The sequence below is a fragment of the Solanum lycopersicum genome, chromosome 1 (genome assembly GCF_036512215.1).
Source record: "Solanum lycopersicum chromosome 1, SLM_r2.1".
Taxonomy (NCBI): Eukaryota; Viridiplantae; Streptophyta; class Magnoliopsida; order Solanales; family Solanaceae; genus Solanum; species Solanum lycopersicum.
Genome location: NC_090800.1, coordinates 53,078,728 through 53,091,714, shown reverse-complemented (window position 1 = coordinate 53,091,714; position 12,987 = coordinate 53,078,728). Strand labels below are relative to the sequence as shown.

At 34.4% G+C, this 12,987-nt stretch overlaps 1 protein-coding gene across 1 annotated transcript; it reads left to right on the top strand.

The window, feature by feature from the left end:
* Positions 1-3,344: 3,344 nt before the first annotated feature.
* On the top strand, positions 3,345-4,933 carry LOC112940675 (uncharacterized). The gene is made up of 2 exons (XM_026028929.2): positions 3,345-4,087; positions 4,180-4,933. Exons 1-2 carry the CDS (start codon positions 3,345-3,347, stop codon positions 4,931-4,933), a joined length of 1,497 nt encoding a protein of 498 aa, XP_025884714.2.
* The last annotated feature ends 8,054 nt before the right edge of the window (positions 4,934-12,987 follow it).

Sequence of the window (12,987 nt, the reverse complement as noted above, 5' to 3'; positions counted from 1 at the left end):
CAGCTTATGAATGTATTTTTTCTCTTTTTTTGTTTTCGGCTTGTTGCTGCTCTTTTCTTTTGTCAGATATCAAATATCGGTCTATCTTCAGGTGGGGGTTGTTGGTTTGTAAACAAATACTTTTCCCTGCTTGTCCACAAATGATTTTGTAAATAGGTGACCTTTGTGGTTCTTCCTTTTTCATGTTAATTTCTGCAGATGGTTAAGATTTTCTTTGTTCTTATTCTGATTGTTGGTACTGTTGCTTGTCCATGTTTAAGATCTTTCTTGCACTACTAGGTAGATCTTGAAATCTGTGATACTGCTGCCTGTTTTCTTGGTTAATAGATATGTTTGTGATGCAATTAGCTAATTGATTAACTTCTTTAATTATATGTACTATCTGGATTTGAATTGTTCCCACAATCATATGCATCTCTTCTATCTTATCAATTAAACTCCAAGTTAACCTCCACTCTCATTTAATCATGTTCTTGAGACTTAGCGAGTCAATCTCTAAAATGGCATTTGTGATCCCACACCTCTTGAAATAACTTAGTGCTTTCCAAATTGCTGTGATTTCAGCTTCAATATTTGTCGTATTGCCTATGCTTTGTGTTTCTGCATATACTAGATTTCCTTGGATTCCTATTATACAAAATTCGTAAGAGTTCTCTCCTAGGTTGACTTTTCTAGAGCCATTCGTTCTCTCTTAGGTTGCCTTGGGGTGGTAACAGGGGATCTATGATCTTGATTCACTTTTCAACAATTCCAGTTGATTGCACTCACTGAAAGGGTGGGTACTGGGATTACTTCTCTGAACTTCATAGTGAACCTGCAGAACGGACCGTTATAGACTCAACGGACCGTCGTGGACTCCGTAACCCCACACTTGACTTACCCATCTTCCTTCAACAACTCACTACGCTGCCACCTACGGACCGTCACAAGCATGACGGTCCGTCGAGGGTCTTCGTTCCAAAACACTTAAACTCTTGGAATATGGGTACTAGGATTACTTCTCTGAACTTTATGACGAACCTGCAGGATGGACCGTCACACACTCGATGGACCGTCGTGGTCTCTGTAACCCCGCACTTAGTCTGAGTCCGACTTCCCCATCTTCCTTCAGTAGTTGCACTACGCTGCCACCTACAGACTATCACAAGCACGACGGACCATCACAAGCTCTGTAACCCCACACTTAGTCAGACTTCCCCATCTTACTTCAGCAACTGCACTACGCTGCCACCTATAGACCGTCACAAGCACGACGGACCGTCACAAGCTCCGTAGGTGGTCTCTTCTGCATTTCTTCGCTCAAAATCTCCGCATTTATCTATGGATAGATTTATTTATATCCTATTAACTGTACTTATTTTGTCATTTATAGTAACATCAACATTGAAAAACATCTGTGGAGGATTAAAGGTTTGATTTGACATAGCGAAAGCCTCATGACTAGGTAAGAAACTTTTATCATCTCATAACACATGATTCTGATAGATTACTCGTCTTTTAAAACTTATTTGTTAACTGGTTAATGATTATTGCTAAAAGACTAAATATTGATATATTCTTCTAGGAGTTCACATATCCCATCCAAGGATTGGATGAATTTAGCTAGGTATAGCAAAGAGTATATTGATGGCATTGAATCATTTCTAGATTTTGCTTACTCTTATGGAGATCCTCATGGAGAGAAATTTAAGTGTCCATGTGTGAAATGTTGTAATATTCTTTGAAACTGAAGGAATGTAGTGTATTATCATCTAATATGCCATGGATTCGTTAAAGGCTATACTAGATGGATCAATCATGGGGAATGGGATATCAAGTTGAATGTTGATGATGATATGGATTACTCGTGTGATGATATTTATGGGTTGTTGAATGACCAATTTAGAGATGTTGCACAGGCTGGAGGAGTTTATAATGGTCCAAATGAAGATGCCAAGAAATTCTATAGCTTACTTGAAGAGGCAAACCAAGAATTATATTCTGGTTGTATAGGTTTCTCTAAATTATCATTCACACTTCGCTTATATTTGTTGAAGTGTTTACATGGATGGAGCAATGAATCATTCACTTCTCTTCTAGAGTTATTAAAAGAGGTGATGCCCGAGTTGAACATTTCTCAGTCTTACAATAAAACTAAGTTTATGGTTAAGAATCTTGGTCTGGATTATGATAAAATTGATGCATGTCCAAATGATTGCATGTTGTTCAGGAATGATCATAAGGATGACGAATTTTGTCATACTTGTGGTGCTTCACGATATATTCAAGCTCCTAAAGTTGATTATGAGCTTGAGTCTTCAAAAAAACAACATCGACTTTTTGCAAAGACTTTGAGACACTTTCCATTAATTCCTAGACTCAAAAGGCTATTTATATGCTCAAAGATGGCAGATTCTTTGAGGTGGCATGAAGAGGAACGTTCTAAACATGGAAAGTTAAGGCATCCCGCTGATGGTCTAGTATGGAAATACTTCGATAGGGTGCATCCAGATTTCGCACAAGATTGTCTCAATGTGAGACTTGGCTTGTCAAGTGATGGATTCAATCCATTTCGAACCATGAGTATATCACATAGAACATGGCCAGTTATGTTGATGATTTATAATCTGCTGCCTTGGATGTGCATGAAATATGAATATTCCATACTTTCTTTACTTATACCTGGACCGCGATAACCTGGAAATGACATTGATATTTACTTACAACCATTGATAGATGAGTTAAAATTACTATGGGATTCTGGGGTTGAAACATATGATGCTTCGAGAAATGAAACTTTTCAAATGTGGGCAGCTCTTATGTAGACAATCAGAAATTTTCCTGCATATGCTATATTATCTGGTTGGAGTACAAAAGGAAAGTTTGCTTGCCCTTGTTGTAAATATGGCACTAATTCTCGCTATCTTAAACATAGTCAGAAAATGTGCTATATGGATCATTGTGTTTTTCTACCGATGGATCATCCATGGAGATCAAACAAAAGATCATTCAATGGAAAAAACTGAATTTAGGCCTCCTCCAGCTTCTTTAAAGGGAATTGATGTTCTTAATAGCTTACGTGATTTTGAAAATGTGTTTGGGAAGAAGAAAAAGAGATCAAATGATGGCCCATGGAAAAAAGGTCAATTTTTTTTAATTACCTTACTGGCAGCACAACTTGTTACATCACAACCTTGACGTAATGCACATAGAGAAGAACATAGTTGATAGCATACTTGGAACTCTTTTTGATATTTCAGGAAAAACAAAGGATCATGCAAAAGCACGGTATGATTTGAAAGAACCTTCATCCACAAGATACAGAAGATAGTAAGAGAACAAAGTTTACAAAGGCGTGATTCTCAATGACAAATGGAGAGAAATCCATCTTTTGTGGAGTTTTAAAGACAGCCAAGCTACCTGATGGTAGTGCCTCCAATATATCTAGGTGTGTGCACTTAGATAAAAGAAAGGTGTCTAATTATAAAACCCATGATGCTCATTTCATGTTACATTACTTGCTTCCAATACCAATTAAAAGCATTCTTCCTGATCATGTGGCTATTCCTTTGATTCGTCTAACTTCCTTCTTCTATCGTTTGTTTCAAAATGTAATCACATTGAAGGAACTTGATTGCTTAGAAGTAGAGATCATAGAAACAGTAAATCAGTTGGAGCGAATTTTTCCTCCTTCATTTTTTGATATCATGATTCATTTGCCTATTCATTTGGTGAAAGAAGTGAGATTAGGCGGCCCAGTGCAAAATCGATGGATGTATTCCACTGAAAGAGAAATGGGTACAATCAAATCATACATTCGCAATAGGCGTTTTCCAGAAGATTGCATAGCAGAGACACGAGTGGGAATAGATTGCATGAATTTATTCTCAAAATATCTGCATCGGGGTGTGCATACCAGATTAAATAGGAGAGCACGTAACAATGATGAATGTGACCCAAGTGACGCAGAACCTGTGAGTTTGTTTTCTAACAAAGGAGTTCCTTTAGGATCAAAGGAAATTGATCCAATCAATTTAGATGACAAGTCACTAAGTCAGGCACATGCATACTTATTAAGAAATTGTGACGATGTTCAAGAATATATTAGGTACCTTAATTTGAATATACCATTCCTTTTGTATAATTAATTTTTATCTTATTTAATTTATTATTTTAACAAATATAGTAAAAGTTTTGTAGAGAGCATGAGCAAGAGGTTAATAATCAGTCACGAAGATATAAATGGAGCAAAGACAAGAATCATTGTCAAAACTTCTATCAATGGTTTGAAACTCGTGCTTTGCAAGAGGATGTGCCGGATTTGATAAAACAATTTTCTAGAGGACCAAATTCTGTTGCAAAAAGATATTCTGGGTATCTCATAAATGGATATAGATTCCATGTTAGGCAGTGTGATGCAAGGCGTAAAACACAAAATAGTGGTGTTACACTAATTGCCTCAACTACAAGCTTTGCAAGCTCAAAGGATAAAAATCCGATTGCTGCAGATTTGACTTATTATGGTAGAATAGTTGATATTGTTGAATTAAACTATTACAGTCATTTTAAGGTTGTTTTATTTAAGTGTGATTGGTATGAGGTTGAAAAAGATGATTATGGCCTTACTTATGTCTACTTTAACAAGAGATGCTCTCTGGAAGAGCCTTTTGTGCTTGCATCTCAAGTACACCAATGCTTCTATGTGCAAGATCCATATGATCAATATAAACATTATGTTATGAAGACTGTTCCAAGAGACTTTTTTAACATGGGTGATGAAGTTGAATCTAATCTCCCACAAAGTTATGAAAATGAGACATCTGAACATTCGAAGGGTCCATCTATACCAAAAGATAATGGTGAAGTACTCTTAACAAGGACTGATTTACCAGAAACAATCATTGATGTGCCTGTGGAGGAATTTGTCAATCAACAACTTGAAGTTGAGTATTAAGAGGAGTTTGAAGATGAGTTCGAAGATGAGTCTGAAAATGATTATGAAGATGAGTTTTTAGATGCGTTTGAAGACGAGTCTGAAATTATTATGAAGATGAGTATGATGATGAAGTCGAGCCTGAAGAAAAGTCTGAATAAGACACACCATGAGTTTCATTATTGTTGTGATGATCTATAGTGCTCACTCACTGTTTTTGTAATATAATAGTTTTTTTTTGTTAAATACATTAATATATCTAATCTTTGGAATGTAATATGTTGCCTTCTTATCTGATTATTATTTTATTGAGTAACCTATACTTCTAGTTTAGTTTTGCTTGATTTGGTTGTTTGTTATTTATATACTTTCTAGTTTCATTTATTATCAGGCAGTTGGCATTAGAGGCATTCAACTCTGTAGTTTGAAGTTGCTTCTGGTTTGGTCGTTGTCCTGAGTTTTTCGCTCCGAGAGAGGTACAACTCTTTACCTTTTATTAATTTAAGTAACAAGAAGCTCTCCAGTTTTTAAATGTGGATGCAGCTAACGGCCTCTTGTTTCATATGTTATCAATTTTTCTGTTTGTTCATGTAGTTCTTCCAATTTGAATCCATCATGCTACTTCATTCACTTAAACAATCTTATTATTTTGTAGGTTTACTTACTATTGGGAAACAAATTGAAAAAATTTAAACAAAGAAAAAAATGAATCAATCAACAATGCTAAAGAAAAAGGGTTTGAATCCAAACAAAGCTCAAAGTCCATTTAAGAATCTGGATGTTGATATGCAATACCCATCAAGTGCTGAATTGGCCAACAAATTCAAGATTAAGAGAAAACAACTTGCAAATGAACGCATTGATAAAGCTAAGAAAGAGCAGGCACCAATATCACATAAAAGAAAGAATTTTGAGGATTTCATTCCACAACAAGGAAAAAGTAAATTGCTTGGGCACAAATCAGTCATTCAATTGTCTTCAAGGGAAGAGCTTAGAACCTCACGCATGATTGCAGGAAAAGGACAAACTAAACAGAGGTTATTTCAATTTGAAGAGTCCATTCAAGATAATTGGAACTAAACTTACTATGAATAATTCTAGGTTCCAAATGTCATTCAATAAAATGTTACTGCTTCAGCACATGCGACTGGAACAACACTAGGTAATGGAGAGGCACGACATGATATTCTTGATCTACCGAATTGCAAACAGGTAAAGAGGAAGCCGGTCATACCAGCTAGTACTATTGATCAGTTTCTAAAAGATCAAGGGATACACAAAGATGATGAAACAAAATGTGACAACAACACAACAAGTGATGTCGAATTTATGCATACTCCTATTATTAATGAACATAACAAAGGATTGGATGATCGTGTGGAACAAGAAGAGGAAATTGACATTGATTGTAGTACAAAAGGTATGTTTTAAACCTTGTAAGATTTAGAACTCATTATAAAAGAAATATCTTATTTCATGTCTATTACATCAATCTAGAAATGTCGAAGCCAAAAAAAGTTCGAGGACATACAACATGTAAAGATATTCATGCAAGAAATTTGGAAGAAAGAAAGGAGGTGACATTTGATAAAGAACAAGTGGTGGGACCAACTAATAAGATAGTGTCACAATTAAGCAACTTTATAGGAACAATTGCAAGGAATCCTAGATTCATCAGCTTGATGTACACTAGTTGGCATGTGGTGCCAAATGATACTAAAAAAGGCATGTGGGAATATGTCAATGTAAAAATAGCCACTCATGAGAATTCATATTTTTTTATTACTTACTGAAACTAAATATATTTTATTTTGTATAGTCCAAATTTCAACTTCCAGTAGAAGGAAAGAAGTGGGTGATGACTGGTCTTCGTGATGCTTGGAGGCAACACAAGCAAGAAATTAAAAAGAATTTTTTTGATAAAAACAGTACCCTTGAGGATATGCTAGCAAAATGTCCTGATGGCATTCCACATAATCAATTCCGCCAGTTGATCGAGTATTGGAAACACCCAACTGTTCAAGTAAGGTTAAAATGGTGCATTTCCACTCATCGACTAATTCTGTGTCATATCTATTCTTTTTATACATATCAATTCAATTATCTCTTTGTTTTTAACAATAGGCTATATGCGAGATGAATTCTCAAAACAGGAAAAAACAAAAGTGGAGGCATCGAATGGGACCTATTAATTTTGCTAGAGTACCGCGTGGCATTGGTAATACTTAGCTGACATTTCATACAAAATTTGATTTTCATTTTTTTGTATTTTATAAGAACTTACTGATTTTTTAAAATTTCTATTGATATAATCTGTAGCGTGCAGCCAAAGACAACAACGAAGAATCATCAAAGCCTGAAATATTTATTGCAACTCGTGCCAAGATGGAAAGGAAATCCAGGCTGATACCCAAATTGCAATAGTAAGTTTTTCAAAGAGGATTATTAGTGAACTTTATTCAGACTTAACATTTATATTGTGGGGAGTTTGACTACATTAAATTTTAATCACGTATGCCTTCTTCTTCTTCTTCTTCTTCTTCTTCTTGTGCAAGTTCGAGGAGATATCTATTATTTATCGACATTGTTTAATTATTTTTTACGAAAAGTTTTCATAATGTTTTAATGCTTGATCGCTATCATAGGATTGGAAATGAAATAGTACTTACAATTCACTATGGATGCCAATTTTATTCAATGGGATGAACTTCAAAATCGCCAAAATTCTGGGGAAACAACTGATGATGCATTTAGGGCAGTGCTTGGAAAGAAGCAGCTTGGTCGAGTTAGGTGCTATGGTAGATCAGTGACAACAAGTTCTTTGAAGAAAGATGAGAAAATTAACAGTCTAAAACAAAATCATGCCGATGAAATCACTTCTCTAAAGGAAGAATTGAGAGAAGAAATGCGACATTTATTCACTCAATTGCTACAAAACAACCCTGGATTGATTTTTCAAGATATACGAGGGTGTGTTGGGTCTAACCTTGCTTCACCTATTGATGCAAGTAGTGCACAAGCTGTAAGAGGCACAAATCTTCCATTTTCTTTGGGGTCGCTCAAGATTCGATTCTTCAAAAGGTATTTTGTATTTCAAATTCTCTTTTAATAGTGTCAATATTGTTTTTATTCTAGTTTAGTTTGTGTTCATGGTAATGAAATTCAAAACTTATTTTTACTTGTCTAAGTTTAGTCCACCAATTTATAAATATTTAAGGATGTTTTTGTTTTTGGTTTAAGCATTCGAATCGTTAGTTGAATAACTGTTCTTTTAGTATTGTGCAATTGAGGAGTCTGTGGCTAAAACATTAATGTGTTGCAGCTTGTGATTAAAATGTCTAGGGTCTCCGTTCCAAAACACTTTAAACTCTTGGAATATGGGTACTGGGATTACTTCTCTGAACTTCATGACGAACTTGTAGGACGGACCGTCACAGTCACGACGGACCGTCGTGGACTCCGTAACCCCACACTTAGTTAAACTCTTGGAATATAGGTGCTGGGATTACTTTTCTGAACTTCATGACGAACCTGCAGGATGGACCGTCACAGTCACGACGGACCGTCGTGGACTCCGTAACTCCACACTAGTTAAACTCTTGGAATATGGGTACTGGGATTACTTCTCTGAACTTCATGACGAACCTGTAGGACGGACCGTCATAGTAACGACGGAACGTCGTGGTCTCTGTAACCCCACACTTAGTTAAAATCTTGGAATATGGGTATTGGGATTACTTCTCTGAACGTCATGAAAGAACCTGCAGGACGGACCGTCACAGTCACGACGGACCGTCACAGTCACGACGGACCGTCACAGTCACGACGGACCGTCGTGGTCTCCGTAACCCCACACTTAGCCAGACTTCCCCATCTTCCTTCAGCAGCTTCACTATGCTGCAGTTCTTTGAAAATATCATGTCATGTTGTTATGTATTGATTTTTGTGGACACTTCTAAACTTTGTTATGAACCTTGTTTCCAGTGGTCATCGCTGGTTTGTTTGAAATACTTGTGTGCTTTTTACATTGAAGTTTACAACAGAAGACTGCACAAATTAAACTTTTGAAGTTTAATTTTTGAGAGCCAACAACAAAAGACTGCACAAATGTTGTAATCCTTATAATGTGTAATTTTTACATTGAAATTCTATATACTTTAATGAAAAGGCATTTAACCCTCATCGGTGATGGGAAGAAAAATAGGAGAGTTTAAATACATAAACACTCCTATTAATTCTTAAAAGGGTTGGAAAGAGGGAACCCCCTCGCGCTGTCGTCGTCGTCGCTCGCTCGCTTCGGCTTCGGCTTTGGCTTAGGCTTTAACTTTGGCAAATGATCGATCGAGAGATTATGTTTAGGACAAAGTTTGTTTTATTTATTTATTTAATTAAATGACCAAAAATATTTTCAATTAATTTGTTGATAACAGAAGTTTTTAGTTAACCAAAATGTTTTCAACTTTTTAGTTAACCCGACCCGACTCGAATCCGCGCGTGACCCGTTTTATTTTCCGTTTATTTAAATTTCCCTCCATGACTGTTCTAAAAAGTTGCAACTTTCAGGAACAATCAATACCATTTGAAAGGTTGCAAACTTTTATTAATGGTCGTTTCAATTCTGAAAGGGTTGCAACCTTTTAGAACATACTCTTCTTGCCTATAAATACCACTCAGTGTTCAGAATATTTTTAAACAAATTTTTTGATCTTTTTTCTTCTTCTAAATACATTTTTCTTTATGTACGTTCCTACTGTGGATTGATTCGCTGACAATAGAGTTTTTTTGTATCTACACTCTGCTTATTAAGATCATTTTACCCTGGGAGGTTATATTCCAAATCAAACCTCGAATACTAGAGGGGAATAATTTCCTTAAAGGGACACTGTGAGTTCAGTGGACTTGATCTTCTTCCAAACTAAAAGATTATTTCAGATTCTGATATGTTTTTACAAATTAAAGTATTTCTGTGAAATAAATTTTTATTCATCTTGCTTGCTGGTTGTATTAATTTCAATTACTTCGTGTTTCTGAACAATTTATTACAATCAGTAATTTCTGGTTTTGATAACCCAGAGTAAATAACAATATTATCTGCATGTCTCTTACAAAATAGAATTTCTCATAAAAAGAACTAGCGAAACTCGTTATGAATTGTAGAAAGATCATATACCTAACTTGAAATATTTAAAAGTGTGGGGGTTCCTTGCTAAAGTTCTTATGCCTCAACCTAGAAACAGAAAATATGATTCTAAAGCATGCAATCAAATAAGTTTTAAAATTGTAGATTAATTGTTTGCTTATTGGATATGTTGAACATAGTGTTGCATATACATTTCTTGTTTTGAAAAGTGATGTGTTTGATTGCAATACTATTATTAAGACAAAGAATGCTGAATATTTTTCAACATATTTTTTCACTTTGTGATAAAATTTCTCATGCACTTGTTGAAAGAAATAATGAAAATACCTCAAATATTAGGAACCGGAGAGGAGTAAAAGGCCAAGAAAAGAGTATTTCTCTTATGAAAACTATTTTCAAACTTTTCTTGTTGATAATGAACCATCAAATTATTTTGAATCTATATCTTCTTCTGATGCTAAATTTTTTAAAGGGACAATGAAAATTGAAATTGATTCTATTATGAAAAATAAAATAAGGATTTTAACTGATTTATCTCCTGGTGCCAAACCTATTGGTTGTAAATAGATTTTCAAAAAGAAACTTAATCTTGACGGATCTATAGATAAATATAAAGATTGTTTAGTAGCAAAAAGATTTTCTCAAAAATGAAATATTCATTACTTTGATACATTTGCATCAGTGACCAAAATTTCTTCTAGTCGAATTTTAATTGTCTTAGCATCAGTTCACAAGCTTTTTATTCATCAAATGGATGTAAAAATAACTTTCTTAAATGCTGATGTACAAGAAGAAATTTATATGGTTCAATTTGAAGGATGTAGTATTTTTGAACAAGAAAATAAATTTTGTAAGTTAATCTCTTTATGGTCTAAAACAAGCTCCTAAGTAGTGGCAAGAAAAATAGATCGTCTTATCAAAAGATAATTTTTCTTTTGTTGAGGTGGATAAATGTGTTTATACCAAAATGGTAAACAATGATTATGTGATAATATGCTTATATGTTGCTGGCATATTTATTTTTGGTACAATTTAAATATTGTGATTAGTACTAAAGTATTTTTGTCTACTAATTTTGATGTGAAGGATCTGGGTGAAGTAAATATGATTTTGGGAGTTAAGGTAATAAGGAGTGAAGACGGTATAATGTTGTCATTAGAACATTATGTGGAAAGATTTCTTAAAAGGTTTGAATGTTTTAAGGTGACACCTATAGCCACTCCTTATGATGCTAACTCTAAATTTATGTTGACCCAGTTGCTCAATCTAAATATGCTCAAATTATTGAAAGTCTATTGCACTTGATAAATTTTACTAGACTTGATATTTCCTATGTTGTTTGTAGATTGAGTATATATACTCATAATCTCAATAATGAGCATTGGTTTATGTTGAATAGACTGATGAAATATTTGGATAAATCAAGAATTATGAAATCGTGTATAGTGAATTTCCTTCTACTTTAGAAGGGTATTGTGATGTAGCCTGGATCTCTGATTCAAATGAGACGAAATCCACTAGTGGATATGTGTTCACCTTAGGTGATAGTGCAATATCCTGGAAATAAGCTAAACTGCAGATCATTGCTAGATTGACTATAAAGTAAGAGTTTGTAGCTCTGGGGGTAGCTGGTTCTGAGACTGAATGGCTAAGAAAAATTTTAACGAATTTTTCTTTGATAAAGGAAAAATTTTTGGCCAATCCCTTTGATATGAAGGACGAATGATTGATCCCTTCGATGAAGGACAAATTATTGATCCCTTCGATGAAGGATGAATTATTGATCCCTTCAATGAAAGGCAAATTATTGATCCCTTCTCTGAAGAATGAATTGTTGATCCCTTCGATGAAGGATGAGTTATTGATCCTTCGATAAAGGATGAATTATTGATCCCTTGATAAAGGAAGAATTTTTGATCCCTTGATGAGGGATGAACTTTTGATCCCTTTGATAAGGATGAATTGTTGATCCCTTTGATAAGGATGAATTATCTTATGTGTTTATATAATGTGATTGTGAAGCCGCAATCGATATTGTGAAAAATGAATCTTACAGTTGTAAGATCAGACACATGAATTGAGGCATGATACCGTTAATCAGTTGTTGAAAGATGGAATAACTGCAATTGATTATGTGAAGTCATAATTGAATTCGGCCGATTCACTGACGAAACCTGTGGGCAGAAAATTAATTCTTCAGACCTCAATAAAAATGGGTTTAAGGCCAATTGTTTGCCAATAGAGATGTGAACTCAACCTATGTGATTGGAGATCTCATGAAGTAGGTTCATATGGGTAATAACAAGTCGATATTGGCTCTGCACACTAATTGATAGTGTTTGAAATTGCTACTAAAAATGAGGATTGAGTTATTAACTCTTAATGAATTTATAGTCTTTAATTAAGTAAGGTGTATTTAAAGTAGTGTACACTTGATGAATTCACCTATATGAGAGTAGGAGTGTGCCCATTCCTATGAGACTTTTGGCCTAGTCTCTAGAGTCTCATGAATATCAGGCACGCGCAGGGACTGTAAGCGCAAAACCATGTTGAACAACAATATTACTGTGGTCAAAATGTGATTGTTAAAGTCACTGATTTACAACTAGAACTATTTAATTCATAGAAATGGTATATTTCACCTATAATTCTATAAATTAAATTTTATCGATCTAAGTTTGGTTCATAGTCCGAAAGACACCAAACCTATGCAATTTGTCCTGAAAAATCCAACAAGATATATTTTTATAAATCTTTTGAAATATGTGGGGAATCGTAAGCAAAATATTTTATTTCAAAAAATTATTTTATTAATTGTATTTACAAAGACAAATTATTAAATTATTTTAGAATTGTTATAATTGGAGAGATAATTAATTTTTATTAAAGCAAGATTTTTTTTAACCTTCTTATCACATGTCCATCCACATGTCAC

Excerpts from the sequence above, each read along its gene's own strand:
- LOC112940675 (XM_026028929.2), top strand. The coding sequence starts at position 3,345 with ATGACAAATGGAGAGAAATCCATCTTTTGTGGAGTTTTAAAGACAGCC. Across the intron at positions 4,088-4,179 it reads GATGTTCAAGAATATATTAG|AGAGCATGAGCAAGAGGTTA; the intron begins GTACCTTAATTT and ends AAAGTTTTGTAG.